Raw genomic sequence first — 17,843 nt, 5'->3', positions numbered from 1 at the left:
GCCGCTTCACCCCCTTTTTGGGCCTACCTCGTGTCACTGGGCTAGTTCCAGCAAACCATCAAACCAAGAGCAGCAAACGCTGCTGGTAGCCAAAGCGTAACAAACTGCGAGCATCCCAAGCGTAACAAACTGCGAGCATCCCAAGCGTAACAAACTGCGAGTTGTCAAATGGGGCGCGGGATGGATTCTGCCCAACGAGGTGGAACTTGGAGGGTGGAGGCACAATGGAAGGAGCCTAGTCTTATTTGTTTTACACAACGCAGATGATAACTATTGGAAATGGCCTTATCTCACATATACTAAGAAATAACTAACGTTCTAAGGTGACCTACGTATTGCATGTGGACTAACTATGGGGGCAAAACCTTTAACCTTTATTAATCAAATATGTACACTTTCTCAGAACCGCAACAATATATATATATATACATGGTATATATGTTTTTTTTAACGTCATTGTCTCTCTCTCTCTCTCTCTCTCTCTCTCTGGCTTTGTTCCTCACGCATGGCCACATATTTTAAGTTACATACAACTTTGTGTGTGTGGGGTAAGGTGGCGGGGGTAGGGGGACGATGGAAAGTGGCTAATATGGCAATTTTTGGAAAACAGGAAGACTAATTGATTCTAAACAGGAAGACGAATTCAGCAAAGTGACGGTTAGGCTCTGCTCATAGTTTAATTAAAATGCAACCATCGACTTTTAAGAAGTGTAACATTTAAGTGGACACATGATGCATCAGAGAATAAAATTATCAGAACATACTAGCATGACTCGGCATGCTCCGCACGCCTCACCACACATCGTTTCAGAGGGATAAGCATCTTTGACCATGTCTGCTTTCTCAGGGAGTGAGCAATGACAGGAATGGTGGGTGGGGGTTAGTGGTGGTGATGGTAGATTGGGGATCGTGGGGGGAAGTGGAGGAATGGTGGAGGGGGGATGGGGTGGATGGTGATGGGGGGATGGTGGGGGAGAGCGGCCAAAATTGGGTCTTCAGGGTATTTTGGGTCTTTGGGGCCTTTTCGTTCTTTTGGTTCCTCTGGATCTTTAAAGGGTCTTTGGGGTATTTTGGTTCTTCGGATTCTTTAAGGGTCTTTTGGATCTTCGGGGTCTTTTGGGTATTCAGGGTATTTTAGGATCTTTGGAGTATTTTGGGTATTCTGGGTCTTTAAGGGTCTTTTCGGTATTTGTGGTATTTTGGGTCTTTAAGAGTCTTCAGTGTCTTTAAAAGTATTTTGGGTCTTCAGGGTGTTTTGGGTCTTCAGGGTGTTTAGGGTCTTTAGGGTGTTTTGGGTCTTCAGGGTGTTTTGGGTCTTCAGGGTGTTTTGGGTCTTCAGGGTGTTTTGGGTCTTCGGGGTCTTTTGGGTCTTCAGGGTATTTTGGGTCTTCAGGGTATTTTGGGTCTTCACGGTGTTTTGGGTTTTCAGGATCTTTTGGGTCTTCGGGGCCATTTGGGTCTTCAGGGTCTTTTAGATCCTCTGGGCCTTTAAGGGTATTTTGGGTCTTGAGGTATTTTGGTTCTTTGGGGTGTTTTGGGTCTTCAGGGTCTTTTGGGGCTTCGGGGTGTTTTGGGTGTTAATTTTAGTTGAAGAAGAAGAAGATGTTTAGGTCACAAATAAATAAACATACAAACATCACCATATATGTTTGCTCTATTATAATAAGATGCAGTAGCTCCAGGTTAGTAAAAAGGGGACAATCATACATGGTGACATACCCGTTTTAGGAAAGTTAGCAGTTTGTGTGAGTTCACGTAATCCTCGAGATTGTCTTGCGTTGTTTGATGTTCGATTTGAAGCCAAAGACACTTGTAGTTAAACAAGACCGAAAGTCTAACAGCGGCCTAGCCGTCTTGTAAAATATTCTAAACCACAAACACACATGATTAGCTTTGTAAACAGTCGCTAATGCTGCTTATAACATTAAACAAAGAAATTTGGAGGAATCCAGACATCCATGAGGTAAGTTTCACTTACAGAACGGAGGGAAGAACGACTGTAATCAATACAACAACAACAACATGCATTTTAAGGCCATGTTCCCTGCTAGAGCGGGGGTTAGCCTTGCGGTCCCCATGACGATCTTCTCCATTTTGCCCTATTTTCTGCATCTCTCCTTGTTAACCCCCTTGCCCGCATTTCTTCTTCCACCATCTTTAGCCAAGTCTTTCTCGGTCTTCCCCGTCCTCTACTTCCTTCTACATTAACTTCCATCACTCTTCTCAACCAGTCACTTTCATCGTTCCTCAATACATGACCAAACCATCTCAACCTGTTCCTCTTCACAGCATCAATCACAGGCAATATTCCCATCATCTTTCGCAATTCATCATTTGTCTTCCTCTCTCTCAACGATACTCCGCACATCCATCGAACCATTCGCATTTCCACCCTTTCCAGCCTTCGTTGCTGCTCTACGTTCATTACCCATGTCTGGCTCCCATAAATCATAACACTTCTCACACATGCAGCATACACCTTTCCCTTCAGCTTCAGCGACACTCTCCTCCTCATCAGCACGCCACTCAGTTCCCGAAACTTCTTCCATGCACATCTCACTCGAGCAACCGTTGCCGAGTCTGATCCACCTTCTCCATTCAGCATGTCTCCGAGGTAGCAAAATGTTTTCACACCTTCCAGCTTCACGCCGTCTCCAAGATCCAACTCAACATTTCCTCCATCTGCAGCTCCCTCTGTGCACACCTTACATTTGAATGTAGCTGCCACACTGGTTAATGACCCTCTCAGACCACTACATTTTTGATGAACCCACTCAGCACACATTGTACATTGAATGGAGTTCACTCCGACACCCTTCCTGCACACAGCACACGGCCACTTCCCAGTTCTTTCCACCTCACCACATGCTTTACCACTTGCCATCACCTTTGTCTTTCCGATATTCACCTTCAGACCTTTTGTCTCCATACATTCCTTCCACTTGTTCATCTTTTCCTTCAGTCCATCCATACTTTCCGCAATCAACACCAGATCATCTGCATGCAACAACTCCCACGGTAAACCCTCCTTTACGGTCTGAGCCAGCACCTCCATCACAGCTACAAATAGTAGTGGACTTAGTACCGACGACCCCTGATGCACTCCCACCTTCACCTCAAACTCACCACTGTTCCCGTCCTTCGTCCTTACAGCTGTGCGTGCTCTTTTGTACATTGCCATCACTACTCTGATCAACCATTCCTCCACTCCTAACTTCCTCAATGCCCATGTCAATACTTTGCGTGGAACCCTATCGAATGCTTTCTCCAGATCAACAAACCCAAAAAACAACTTCTTCCTCTTATCCATGTACTTCTCCTGCAACTGCCTCACAATGAAAAGCGCATCTGTCGTTCCTCTTCCTGGCATAAATCCAAACTGCATTTCGTCGATCTTCACTTTCTTCCTTATCCTCCTCTCCAACACCCTTTCCAATACCTTCATTCCATGCTCCAATAACTTTATCGCTCGGTACGAGCCACACTCCAGAGGGTCACCTTTCCCCTTGTATAGAGGGACGAGGGTACTCAGTTCCCAATCCACTGGAATGCGACTGTAATGTTGGACTGGAATGCGACTGTAATGTAATGCGAATGTAATGCGAATGTAATGTAATGCGAATGTAATGCGACTGGAATGCGGAATGAATGGAACGACTGTAATCAATATACCCCACAATGGTTGGGTACGTAACGTTTTGTTGGAAGAGACATAACATCTATGTTTTCGATATTTGATGGTCATTTTAACAATCGATTTGTTTGTTTCACACTGAATGAAAATCGTAAAGGTAGAGCATGGCGATTGTGAAATATGACAGGTTCGACAATATGTTCGACATGAACGGCATATAAATCAAAATGGCGGTGTGTGGAGTAGGCTGCCGTGCCGCCGTAATGACATCAGACGAAATCACATCACCCTGTCATGTGACCAGATCCTCAGCTCTGATTGGTGTACGTTTGAGGGGGCATACATACATACATACATACATACATACATACATTCCTACTGTCACGTGATTCCCCTCGGTGAAGACCGGGAAATCACGGATAGCAAATTGAGCGTTAATTCGAGGCGTTCAGTTCAAATAGCGGATTTCACGAAACAAGCGCGGGAGGAAGAAAGAAGAAGAAGAAGCTTTTACCTGGACGGCCTCGCTGATGTCTTCACCCTGCGAAAAGTAACTCAAATGGGAATGGGTTAAAATGCACAGGGGAAAATAATAAAAGGATTTATTTACGGAACCCGATAACAAGGAAACGCACCGGTTAAATAAATGTCCTAAAATGGAGCGCTCCCACACCAGACTTACTGTTACGGATTCGGCCCTAAGGGTTGTTGTTATGATTATTGTTGTTGATTCTAAGTATTCTGGTGATTGTGGTTGAAGGGAAAGGGTTATTTTAGTTAAAAGATTTAAAAGCGCTCCTGGTAAAATGTGGCCGGAAATCCGGATCGTGACCGGAAGATGTGGAGCAAAGAAGAAGAGAGAGGCGGTAGGAAATCGTGAAACAGATGTTGTTGTTGAAGCTCCGGACCGAGCGTTCGACGTACAGTGCGAGTGAACTTTGCGTCCTTGAAGGGAAGTTCGGGCGATAAGAGTTATCGCCGGAGTGCGTGGAGCCTGTGTCGTCGGGTATCCTCATTGAGGTTCCGGAGGATCCTGGCCTCAAAACCCGGGTTCGAGGGAAAGCCGTCCGCCATCTTCGCCACGTGAGCATCCGGCACTCCGGCAGTGAACCGGTTTTGGTCGTGTCGGCTGGGCATTATTCCCCAGTGGTTTGCCGGGGACGGCTGTGCCAGAAAGGGCACGTGAGAATTATACGGAGGCTCGCGGATTGAACCGCAACGTGTATGTCGGAGCGCGTCTTGGTGAGGCTCCTTTCCACCGCTGTGTTGCTGGGTGCTGAACAACGTGACCTCGGGGTCGTCTCGCTCGCCTACGCCTCAATTGACCATCGGGCCTTGACTCCCCGATCGCGGGAGCGCACGGAGACATTGGGACTTCGCCTTGGAGGGGTGCATAGACATTGGGGAGGTGCCGTGTGTTTGGGGTTAAGGGGCTTGATAAGGATATCATCGATTTGAAAGTAGGGGTGATTGCCCCCATTGTTGTATGGCTCTTTGTGTGCGATTTATAATATATTATTGTTTGTTTATAACCTGGTGTGGTTGCATTATTGATTTGACTGTTTCATTTGCTGGTTCCATTGAGGGTTTCATTATTTGCTGGATTTCAACCAAGGATAACACATCTTTCTGCCGGGGACCCTCTCGGGGTTCGGAGGTTTACCGAGACCAGTGGTAAGGGGGGGACACTGTAACAGAAATTTGGGGCTCGTCCGGGATCTAAAAATTCCTAAATTTAGTCCGGGAAAGAATTCCCGAACATTCCCAGAATTCCCAAATTTGGAACTTTTTCCAACATTCCCAATTTTTTTCCAAAAACAAACAACAACAAAAAAAGAATAATAATTTTTTTTTTGCTTTGTTAAAAATTTATTGTGTGAAGGTTAACAGGTGTTACCAGTAGTCACTATGGAGTTTGACGCAGAGACGTTTACAGTGACCCCTAGTGAAGCACAGTTCAGAGCGTTAGTAAAATCGGACCCCTGGAAATTGGCGGAGGGACACCCCTCTGAGCATTTCGTTTCGGGATCTTTGACACCTGACCTTGAGTGATGCCATACTGCCGAGCAATAGCACACTGTTTCATGCCGGAATTTCGTAAAGCCACCACTCAATGACAAACAGCATTGTCGAGTTGACGGACCATCTCCAGGGGAAGCGGCAATAACTTTTGTAGATGTGCAGCAGTTGTTTTCCACCAACACAGAACGCAACAACCCTTATATACCCGATTGTGAAGCCAATCGTCAAATGTACCTGTTCGTACATTTTGTCACGCCACCTGTGATATAATCCTGTTATTGACTTCTTGCTGCGACAGACAATCAGTGACATGGTTCTTTTAACAAAGAAATCACCAAAGCGTAAACGAAACTCACCAGATTGATATTCTGAGTTCAGAAAGGAAACCCAAGTCAAGAAAAAAAAAAAAAAATCCATATTAAATGCCAAGTCTGTATGTGTGTATATATATATATATATATATATATATATTGTTACGGATTCGGCCCTAATGATTGTTGTTATGATTATTGTTGTTGGTTCTAAGTATTCTGGTGATTGTGGTTGAAGGGAGAGGGTTATTATAGTTAAAAGATTTAAAAGCGCTCCTGGTAAAAATGTGGCCGGAAATCCGGATCGTGACCCGAAGAGGTGGAGCGAGGAAGAAGAGGCGGTAGGAGATGGTGAAGAGAGGTGGTTGTTGAAGTTCCGGACCGAGCGGTCGACGTACAGTGCGAGTGAACTTTGCGTCCTTGAAGGGAAGGAAAGCCGTCCGCCATCTTCGCCACGCGAGCAACCTGCAGTGAACCGGTTTTGGTCGTGTCGGCTGGGCAAAGCCGTCCGCCATCTTCGCCACGCGAGCAACCTGCAGTGAACCGGTTCTGGTCGTGTCGGCTGGGCAAAGCCGTCCGCCATCTTCGCCACGCGAGCAACCTGCTGTGAACCGGTTTTGGTCGTGTCGGCTGGGCATTATTCCCCGGTGGTTTGCCGGGGACGGCTGTGCCAGAAAGGGCACGTGAGAATTATACGGAGGCTCGCGGATTGAACCGCAACGTGTACGTCGGAGCGCGTCTTGGTGAGGTTCCTTTCCACCGCTGTGTTGCTGGGTGCTGAACAACGTGACCTCGGGGTCGTCTCGCTCGCCTACGGCTCAATTGACCATCGGGCCTTGACTCCCCAATCGCGGGAGCGCACAGAGACATTGGGACTTCGCCTTGGAGGGGTGCAGAGACATTGTGGAGGTGCCGTGAGTTTGGGGTTAAGGGGCTTGATAAGGATATCATCGTAAGATTTGAAAGTAGGGGTGATTGCCCCCATTGTTGTATGGCTCTTTGTGTGTGATTTATAATATATTATTGTTTGTTTATAACCTGGTGTGGTTGCATTATTGATTTGACTGTTTCATTTGCTGGTTCCACTGAGGGTTTCATTATTTGCTGGATTTCAACCAAGGATAACACATCTTTCTGCCGGGGACCCTCTCGGGGTTCGGAGGTCTACCGAGACCAGAGGTAAGGGGGGGACACCGTAACACTTACACTACCGGTCAAAAGTTTTAGAACACCTCAATTTTTCAAGTTTTTATTGAAATTTACGCAGTTTAATGTCCAGTGAATAACCTGAAATGTTACAAAGGTAAGCAGTAAACTGCTCGAGGTTAAAAAAAATGTTTAAGTTAGCAAAAACGGGAAAATAATGTAAATTGCACAGTTATATTGTAAAAAAAGGCCTTCTTCAGGGAACAAGTAATGGGTTAACAACTTACAGCTGTACTGCAGCAATGTAAGTAAATTAAGCCTTGAAAGTTGATGCAAACAATTCCTGCAGGGGTCCCAACCTCTGCTGATTACTTGATTACAAACCCCCTGTCTGTATAAAAGTAGTATTGGAACAGACTGTTATTACACCCTCTGAAGCATTATTTGGACAATATTGCACTGCAGGAAGTAGTACATTGGAAACTGGAGGAAACTCTGACAGAAAAAGGTCGGGCAGACCCAAAGCCACAACAGAATCAGAAGACAAGTTTCTGAGAGTCAACAGCTTGCGTGATCGGCGGCTCACAGGACAACTGCTTCAAGCACAGCTTAACACTGGTCGAAGTAAGCAAGTCTCAGTTTCAACTGTGAAGAAAAGACTTCGAGCTGCAGGTTTGACAGGTCGAGTGGCAGTAAGAAAGCCATTGCTAAGATGGCAAAATAAGAAAAAGAGGCTTGCCTGGGCCATGAAGTGGCCAGTGGACTACTGAAGACTGGAAGAAGGTCTTATGGACCGATGAATCAAAATTTGAAATCTTTGGTTCATCACGCAGGGTTTTTGTATGCCGTCGAGTAGGCGAAAGGATGGTTCCTCAGTGTGTGACACCAACTGTCAAACATGGAGGAGGAAGCGTGATGGTCTGGGGCTCTTTTGCTGGATCCAGAGTCGGCGACTTGCAGAGTGACTGGCACCCTGAACCAAAAGGGCTACCACAGCATTTTGCAGCGCCATGCAATACCCTCTGGTATACGCCTAGTTGGTCAGGGGTTCATCCGACAGCAAGATAATGACCCTAAACACACCTCCAGGCTATGTCAAAACTACCTTCGAGGAAAAGAACAAGACGGTAGGCTTCAAATCATGGAATGGCCAGCACAGTCTCCAGACTTAAACCCCATCAAGCTGGTTTGGGGTGAACTGGACAGAAGGGTGAAAGCAAAGCAACCTACCAGTACAACACATTTGTGGGAACTTCTGCAACAGTGTTGGGAAGAACTTCCCGAACAATATTTGATTTCCATTGTAGAACGAATGTCACGAGTGTGTTCGGTGGTTATATCTGCAAAAGGTGGCTACTTTGCTGAGTCAAAAATTTTAATTAAATTTTGTTCAACAAAATGATTCTATGATTTCGTTTTTATCTCCAATTGTTTATTTGTTCTATGCTTAATTTCAGAGTACTTTTTTTTTTTTTTTTTTTTTTTTTTTGTCGAGGCTCGTGAAAGAGCGAACATTAATCACACAGAACGACAAACAGACACACAAAACAAATAACATCGGGAGCGGTAGACAAGATGGGGAGAGAGGGGGAAGGACACAAACACAATTGAGACATTAAACTGCATAAATTTCAATAAAAATTTGAAAAATTTAGGTGTTCTAAAACTTTTGACCGGTGGTGTATAACACACACAAGGGAAGAATATATGAAAATAAAAGTGCCGTGTGTGTGTGTGTGGGCTTAGCTCAACCACTTGGGTCTCGTCGGGTCGTCCGGTCTGTTGGCGGGAACCGCCCGGTCATTGGCGGGAACCGCCCGGTCATTGGCGGAAACCCCCCGTTCCTGCACTGTTCGGCCTCCGTTCCCTCGTGTGTTCGCGGCACGTCCGCGCCCCCTCCAGGTAGGTTGCTTGAGTGAGCGAATGATCCGCAGCTCCCCTCGTTCTGGCGGTCACGTCCCACACACCATCGCTCGCCAATGTCCGGAACCAAGAGGAGAAAGTCGATGGCAGAAGAATGCGTGAGGGGCAAGTGGGAGAGAAGGCAAGACGGCAAGTTTAGGGCAAGAGGGGAGGTCCAGAATAAAAGAGGAAAATGTCGGTCTCTCTCCACTTTTTAATCAATCCCTCATGACGTCCTCCGCCTCTCTCCGCCAATCCCTGCTGGCCAACACCACAGGCTCAGTTCTCCACCAATGGCCGCATCACTTCTCTCTCATGCCATCGGTCGTTGGCCAATCAGTCTGTCGCTTCCTTCTACCAATCAGCGGGTCACTCCTTGCTCTGCCCCTGGCCAATCACAAGTCCTTCCTTACTCTGGTCTTTCATTGGTCAACTCCCGCCCATTGGTGTGATCTCCCCATCAAACCCCTCGACCAATCCATCGCGAGGTGGGCACGGCCTCAGCTGGCCTGAGCATTGTTTTATCGCCATGTTGGCGCAATGCGTGGGCGCTTCCTTCCTGCACTTCCGGTGAGTTTTATTGTGGGGGGGGGGGGATTTAATTAGTGTGTGTGGTGCTTTTGGGCCTTTCCTGCTCTATGTGTCTCGTGCGTTGCCATACGGGACAAAGGATAAATCACAGAGTCTCACGAACAGGGGAATTAACATAATCCCTACTATCGTTAACACAAGGCCATCCTTGTATGACCACAAATATACGAGCTTAATCCGACATCCGGGCTAAACAGGTCCTCTACTTATGTACATCAAAATGGTTCTTCCTACCCCCGATCAATGGAGCATCTACCTGCACAGATCTACCTGAATCTATATATCACTGTACCCCAAAATTCATCACAATACATATGTACAGACGGACAAACATTGTTCTAGACGGCTTTGCCCTATTGGCTACGCTGTGAATGAATGAATATGAATGAATGAATGATCGTTTTAAGGCCATTTTCCCCGCTAGAGCGGGGGTTAGCCTTGCGGGCCCCATGACAATCATGGTTCCCTGTTTGAGGCAATGTTTTTATGGCCGGATGCCCTTCCTGACGCCAACCCTTGGTCACACTCCTACGATGCGCAGGGATACGGTGTACCTATTTTAAATTGGGGTACACACCGTGATCATTCATCCCAGCAAGCTGGTACTCAATTTTCCGACCTCGGAAAGATGACGAGCTGAGTCAACCCCCCTGGCGTTAATTCAGCGATCGACCGGGATTCGAACCCAGGATCCTAGGATCCCAAGCCGGCACCCTAACCGCTAAGCCAACACCAGGCTGTAAAAAGCATTATTTAAGTGTGGACACTTTGGGTTTTTTAAGAGGTAGCTAACTTTACAGCAGTCTGTTCCTTTTGCCCAGAAGCCGGTACAAAGTGGTTTTGTAGACAATCCATGATGAAAATGATCGTGTCGCTCACTTTTGCGAGTGTGCAGGGAGAGTGCGAGTTGTTCTGCACTCACAAGCAAGTGCACAGGATATTGTACAGGCAAGTGTACAAGCACACTTGCTTGTCGCATATTGGGAAAGGACAAGATGTGTGGACAGACAGAAAGAAGGTAATTTATCACAATTTTTATACCTCCGCTGACGAAGTCGCCAGAGGCATTATGTTTTCGGGTTGTCCGTCCGTCTGTACGGGCTAAACCTCATTTTTCTCAGCAACCACATGTCCGATTGAGACGAAACTTTCAGGGTAGGAGTGACACCCATGCAGAATGTTTTAATGATAATTGTGATGTCATCGGTCACGTGGTATGGCAGCCATCTTGGATTAAAAGCAAATAATTAAAAAATTATTTATCGGAAACCGCTAAATGGAAAAATTTGAAACTTGGCACATTGTCAAGTACTCCCAATGGGGATCAAAAGTATGATAATGATGATATCATAGGTGAAGTGGTATACCAGCTAAAAATGTTTTAATCGAATTCCTTATCCGAAAAATCTGAAATTGCATGCTCATGATCTATAACCCATTTGTATTGAAATATTAAATTTATGACATCATACGTCACATGGTTTGGCAGCCATATTGGTTTGAAGGAAAATATTAAATAATTATATCTCTGAAACCGCTCACCGTATCGATGCGAAATTTTACAAAAATCATCTAACAGCACTGTTGCATATAGTTTTAAAATCTTGGAGACGGCGGCAGGGATTTTCGAAGCTCCACACGGTCTCCACGTTTTCAAAGTTAAGTCTGTTCACAATTGTATTTTGTCGAAACTGTATATATCTTTCGGTGTGTGAAGTTATAGTGTGCACCTTGGAAGTTTCTCGGTGTTTATCTTTCATAAATTAATCGTCTGTTTGCCGCGTCGCGAGCAAGGCCTTTGCCGCGTCGCGAGCGATTTGAAATCGAAGTTAAGTAATTGTTCCCATTTGTATTTTCGTTATAACTGTATTTATTTTATGGTGTGTGTACGTATATTGTGTCCCAAGGAAGATTTTCGGTGCAAATCTTTCATACCTGTATTGAAAATCGTGTTAATTCGTGTCGTGTCTTGAGGCCTTGTACAGTGTACAATCTTGAGGCTTTGTTTTTCTCTCAGCGGTCCGTCGTTTGTGATCCAATAACTTTCGTTCTCTGCTTTTCCCAGTCTTTTCACCCCATAGCCTACTTCCTTGTGTAAATCTCAACTCAAAAAAAACAAAAAAACAAACATTTCCTTCTCTGTTCTTATTCTTTGTTCTCATTCGTTTATTCATTCTTATTCGTTCGTTTGTTCTTCTACCACGTGTTTCTTCCCCATTTCCCCAGATAGTTTTCACTGTTATTAACCTTCAATGTTTACACTTTCCCCTCAAGTTCTGTATTCCGTCATATATTATAACACCTTTTTCTTCTTCTTCTTTAAAAGGCTGCTTTCTGACTTGCTCACCAAATCTATTCATCCCCAAAAAAAAATCCATCTCCTATAGTGCCTTTTTTCTACATTCCCTAAACTCTCCTGCACTCCATCCTCCATCCAGCGTCCTTAAACGTATTTTTATCTCGAAGGTCACAAGAAACTCATTTTGCAATAAATGTTCGTTTCCCATTAATCGTACACTTTCTAAAATCCAATCTCACCCCTCCCCTCCAAATCTTCCCCATAACCCCTCCCCTCCTAATCCTCCCCATCACCCATCCCTTTCAAATCTTCCCCCTTTCCCCTTCCCTCCTAATCCTCCCCATCACCCATCCCTTTCAAATCTCCCCCCAAGCCCCCTCCCTCCTAAACTACCCCTCACCCCTCCCCTCCAAGACTCCCCCTCACCCCTCCCCTCCTAGACTCCTCCCTCACCCCTCCCCTCCAAATCTCCCCCATATCCCATCCCTTTCAAATCCCTCCCCTTGTCCCTTCCCTCCCAAACTCCCCCCTCGCCCCTCCCCTTCAAATCTCCCCACCCTCATTTCTTCTCAATTTCCCCCCTCTCACTCCCTCTCCTCAAAGTGTCCTCCCCGCTTCTTCCCCCTTCCAACTCTCACCTCCATCTCCCCCAACCTTCTGCCTCACTCTTCCCCCTCCTCAAATAACACCTCATTGTGCCTCACCCAATCACCATCAAACCTTTTGTCCGCCCCATCCTTCCCTTTCTCCGAGCTATTCTGAAATCTCTGACACACCTTCAACAGCTCTCCCTACCTCTTCCACCTCTTCCACATCTTACCCTACCCCTCCTCCCCCCTGTTCTGTATCCGATGCTCCCCCTTCCTCTTCATTAACGGTATGGACCTCAAACATCCGGGGCCTTCGTTCAAACTTAACTGATCTCTCCATACAGATTGCTTCTGTCAAACCAGACGTGATCTGCTTAACAGAAACTTTCCTCCTTCATGATGTCTCTGATTCCTTAGTATCTCTCCCGGGTTACTCCCTCCTCCGGTATGATAGACCTGAGCCTCGTCCTGGAGGTGGGGTTGCTATCTTTATCAAAAACTCTCTTCCTCACTCGCCCTGCACTGCACTCTCTCCACCTCACCCCCAGGAATACCTCTGGCTACGGCTTCCCCTTCGCTCCCACCTCTTGTTCATATGTGTGTTGTACCGTCCACCAAACAGTGATGACTCCATCTACATCTCGCTGTCTGATAATATGGACCAACTTCTATCTACTCATCCCAACTCTCTCTTCCTCATATGTGGTGATTTCAATTGTCACCATGCCAGTTGGCTGGGTGTGGGTACCTCTCTCACCAGCCATGGCTCCTCAGCAAAGGACTTCTGCGACTCACTGGGACTGACACAATCTGTCAATTTCCCGACCCGGATCTCAGTCAACGGAGCATCTTCTCTTCTGGACTTGGTTATGACTAACTTCCCTGAAAATGTCTGCTGCTCTTCTTCTGCTCCAATCGGATCATATGATCATGTCCTTGTTAAAGTGGACATCTCTCTGACCATTCTCAGGGAGCCTGCTCAGCGTCGATGAGTCTGGCATTTCACTCAGGCCAACTGTCATGGTCTTCAAGCAGCCATCAATCATCTGGACTGGTCTCCCATCTCTACCACCTCTGACATCAACACATCCTGGGAATTCTTCCAAAGTAAATTGCTCTCTCTCATGCACAGATTTATCCCATCTCGTCTTCAGTTGTCATACCCTTCCTCCCGTCCGTGGTACACGGAATCTTGTGGTGAGGCTGTTGCCCAGAAACAACTTGCCTTCGTCTCCTGGAAAGCAAATCCAACGGAAGGAAATCTCATTTCCTTTCACAAAGCCCGAAACAAGTGTGTGTCCACCCTCAGGAGAGCCAGGAAACAATATATCTCCGTTCTCAAGACCGAACTCTCTTATCTGTCTCCCTCTTCCAAATCCTGGTGGCGTCTGGTCAAATCTGTTTCTGGTGTTTGTTCCCCCTCCATCCCCTCCCTTACCTCAAACGGCCACACAGCTGACTCCGCACGTGAAAAAGCTGAATGCCTCAACTCTGTGTTTGCCTCTATATCTTGTGTCCCAAACCCATCCCTCTCTGTACCCACCATACCCAGTCGTACCCAGCTGCTCCTGCACTCCGTGTCCTTTCCTCCTGACAAGGTGGAAAAGTTTCTGTCAACCCTCGACTCTGATTCTGCAACTGGACCTGACGGCATCAGCCCACGGGTCCTAAAATCATGTTCTTCCGCTCTTTCACTCCCTCTCTCTGTTCTCTTCACCCTCTCTTTTGCTCAAGGTCAACTGCCATCTGCTTGAAAATCAGCCAACATCACCGCTTTGCACAAAAAGGTGCAAAAACAGATCCCAGCAACTACAGACCAATCAGCCTTCTCCCAATTATCAGCAAAGTCATGGAATCCATCATTGCTTCGGATATGAAATCTTTCCTCTTCTCCAATGGCTTGATCTCTGATCATCAATTTGGTTTCAGACCAGGTCAATCTACTCTGGACATGCTGCTTCTGCTGTCTCAACAATGGATGGAGGTCCTCAATGCCAAACAGGAAATTAGAGCTGTCTCCCTTGACATATCACGTGCCTTCGATACGGTCTGGCACCCCGCTCTGCTCACCAAACTCTCCTCCTTTGGTATCCATGGAAATCTCCATGCATGGCTGGCAGACTTCCTCTCTAGTCGTCGTCAACGTGTGGCCCTCAATGGGTTTCTCTCATCTCCTCTTCCTGTTCAGGCTGGAGTTCCCCAAGGCAGTGTTCTGGGCCCTGTGCTTTTTCTGGTCTTCATCAATGATCTCTCTGACTCTCTTGAAAATCCTCTCTATCTCTTTGCTGATGACTCCACTCTCTGCCGCTCCATTCCTCATCCCTCAGATCGGCAGTCTGCAGCCTCCTCACTCTCTGCAGACCTGGACAAAATCACAGACTGGGCAAACAAGTGGAACATGTCTTTCAATCCTGACAAATCTCACACTCTTACGATGTCTCTCCAAAAAGACCGACTGGACAACCCTCCCATCTACTTTCTGAATAATCCTCTCCAAGAAGTTCTGTCACTCAAGCTTTTGGGTCTCACTATCTGCCATGATCTTTCCTGGGATAACCACATTTCCAAGCTGGCCTCCAAAGCCAGTCGCCGACTGGGCATCCTCCGTCGTGCGAAGTCCTTCCTTGGCACACCTGAGCTCCTCACAAATACAAGGCTTTCATCCACAGCTCAATGGAGTACTGCTCTCCCCTCTGGGCTGGTGCTCCTGCCTCACACCTAGCTCGTCTTCACGCTGTTGAAACCAAAGCGTTCAGAATCATTGGAATCTCCCGCGATGACGCTATCTCCGAGGGCCTTTCACTTAATCACCGCAGGCAGGTTGGTGGTCTTTCCGTCTTCTACCGACTCCTCTCCGGCCTTGCTCCCCCAGCTCTCTCTGGGCCCTGTCCCCCAAATATTCCTGCAGGTCGCACAAGATCTGCCTGCAACCCTCTTATGGTTAAACTGCCAAAATCAAGACTCTCTGCTCACCTTCACTCCTTCATTCCTCTTTTCTCCTACCTCTGGAACAAACTCCCTCACTCTCTTCAATCCCACTCCTCCCTCCAGGTCTTTAAAACGGCTGTTCACCACCATCTCTTATCTTCCCCAATCCAAAACCTTGATCTTTTCTACCCCCGCTAATTTCACCCCAAATCCACTTTTTTGAGGTGACTTTTGACTTCTTTCCTGGAAGTCCTTGGTGTCCTTGCGTTTTATACCTATCCTGCCTCCCCCCAGGCCCTCTCCCTCCAAAAACATCTCCCGATGTCCCTGCTCTCAAATGTTGTGTTTGTGTGCTTCCTCCCCTTCTCTCCCCATCTTGTCGACCGCTCCCCTTTTTATATACTTTGTTTGCTTGTTTGTTTGATTTGTTTGTTTGATAAATGTTAGCTCTTTCACGAGCCTCGACTCTGTACACAAAAATTTTATTTTATTTTATTATGTCATAGGTCACGTGGTTTGGCAGCCATCTTGTATAGAAAAACGAACCTTATCCGATCAACACGAAACTTCACAAACATGATCCCCTACCCATACATATGTAGAGTGTACATTTTTTAAGGTCATATGTCACGTGGTATGGCAGCCATATTAGCTTGAAAGCCTATATTTTAAAAAAAATCCCTTCTCTGAAACTGCTTCACCTATCGATGTGAAACCTGTCATGTCTGGTAAAAATGTGATACTTGAGAACAGCTGAAGGGATTTAAATCAAACTTGTTTATTTTTAGGACAGTGAACGATGGCATCTACCCGTTGTGGGACCATGTGGAGGCATATTGGCGACACAGTCGCATTGTCCAAGTTGCTTTTGTTTTTGCAAAGCTCCTCCATTCTATGATCCTGGACAGGAGCATGCACAGATCATTGAACAAAAAATATATAAGAAACTTACCATATTGCCCCAGGTATTAGCAACAAAATTGTGACAAATGACTGATGTATTTGTTTCCAGAATATTGGTTCTGCCCAAGCAGGTTCTCGGCAGAAAAATCCAGGGCGCGGTTTAAGTTAGGTACCATTGGGATTTGATGTTGATATTTTATTATCACACCTTTAAAGAGAAAAATCACAAGTTGCTTGAACTGTTCACCATTAACATCGACAAACTTAGTGAGTCTGTTTCACACGGGAAGCTTGAAAATTCTATGACAAGTCCATGTCAATCTGAGTATGCTCGGATCATGTTTTCTCCTTCGTTTTCTCGATATTTCTGGTCGATGCATACGACCGATTACAGGTGCCTCCTACATAAACAAATGTCTGGTGACTCAATGGTGCCCAACTTTTACCACAACCCCTGTGATGCCTGGCTTTCACCCTGTCATGTACACTGGGCAGTTTGCCTTCCTCTCCCAATGGGGTCAGGAGTTCACCCTTCAATCCACCCGATCATAAGATAGATGCTTCGCCAGTTGAGACGACTCAAGATCTGGAAGGCAGGTGTACACCATCTTGGATGTGGGTGATCTTTGGGTCGCTCCTGGGAGATCGATCTGCTGTCTCTGTGCTGTGGGCCTGTTCGAGATGCTGTGGGCATGAAAGCCCGCTTGGAGTTTGCAAAAAAAGCACCTAAAGGACTCTCAGACTGTGAGAAACAAGATTCTGTGGGCTTTCATGTGTCTTTCACTGAGGAGAGGCTTCCGTCTGGCCACTCTGCCATAAAGCCCAGATCGGTGGAGTGTTGCAGTGATAGTTGTCCTTCTGGAAGTTTCTCCCATCTCCACACAGGATCTCCAGAGCTCAGCCAGAGTGACCATCGGGTTCTTGGTCACCTCTCTTACCAAGGCCCTTCTCCCCCGATTGCTCAGTTTGGCCGGGCGGCCAGCTCTAGGAAGAGTCCTGGTTGTTCCAAACTTCTTCCATTTAATAATTATGGAGGCCACTGTGCTCTTGGGAACCTTCAATGCAGCAGAATTTTTTTTTTGTAGGCTTCCCCAGATCTGTGCCTCAGCACAATCCTGTCTCTGGGCTCTGCAGGCAATTCCTTCGACCTCATGGCCTCAAAATGGCCTCAAAACGATCATTCATTCATTCATTCATGGCCTGGTTTTTGCTCTGATATGCATTGTCAGCTGTGAGACCATATATAGACAGGTGTGTGCCTTTCCTAATCATGTCCAATCAATTGGATTTACCACAGGTGGACTCCAATCAAGGTGTAGAAACATCTCAAAGATGATCAAGAGAAATGGGAGGCACCTAAGCTAAATTTCAAGTGTCATAGCAACGGGTATGAATACTTATGTAAATGTGATATTTCACATTTATATGTATGTATGTATGTATGTATGTATGTATGTATGTATGTGTGTGTATGTGTTTTTTATTTTTAATAAATTTGCAAAACTTTCTAAAATCCT

The 17,843-nt window shown here is 46.2% G+C and overlaps 1 protein-coding gene across 9 annotated transcripts in view; it reads left to right on the top strand.

The window, feature by feature from the left end:
- Window positions 1–17,843, top strand: part of RUSF1 (RUS family member 1) — an 89,336-nt gene that overhangs the window by 56,036 nt on the left and 15,457 nt on the right. For 5 of the 9 annotated variants that reach the window (XM_078784159.1, XM_078784158.1, XM_068129497.2 and 2 more), the window contains one exon: window positions 10,502–10,624. The exons of the other annotated variants lie outside the window; for them this stretch is intronic. In XM_078784159.1, coding sequence (XP_078640285.1) covers window positions 10,502–10,624 — 123 coding nt within the window. The remainder of the gene's footprint in view (window positions 1–10,501; window positions 10,625–17,843) is intronic. 9 annotated transcript variants of the gene reach the window in all.

This window comes from Myxine glutinosa, chromosome 9, assembly GCF_964187855.1.
Source record: "Myxine glutinosa chromosome 9, kmMyxGlut1.1, whole genome shotgun sequence".
Lineage (NCBI taxonomy): Eukaryota > Metazoa > Chordata > Myxini > Myxiniformes > Myxinidae > Myxine > Myxine glutinosa.
The sequence above is the reverse complement of the archived record's forward strand: the minus strand, read 5'-3'. Positions and strand labels throughout refer to the sequence as shown.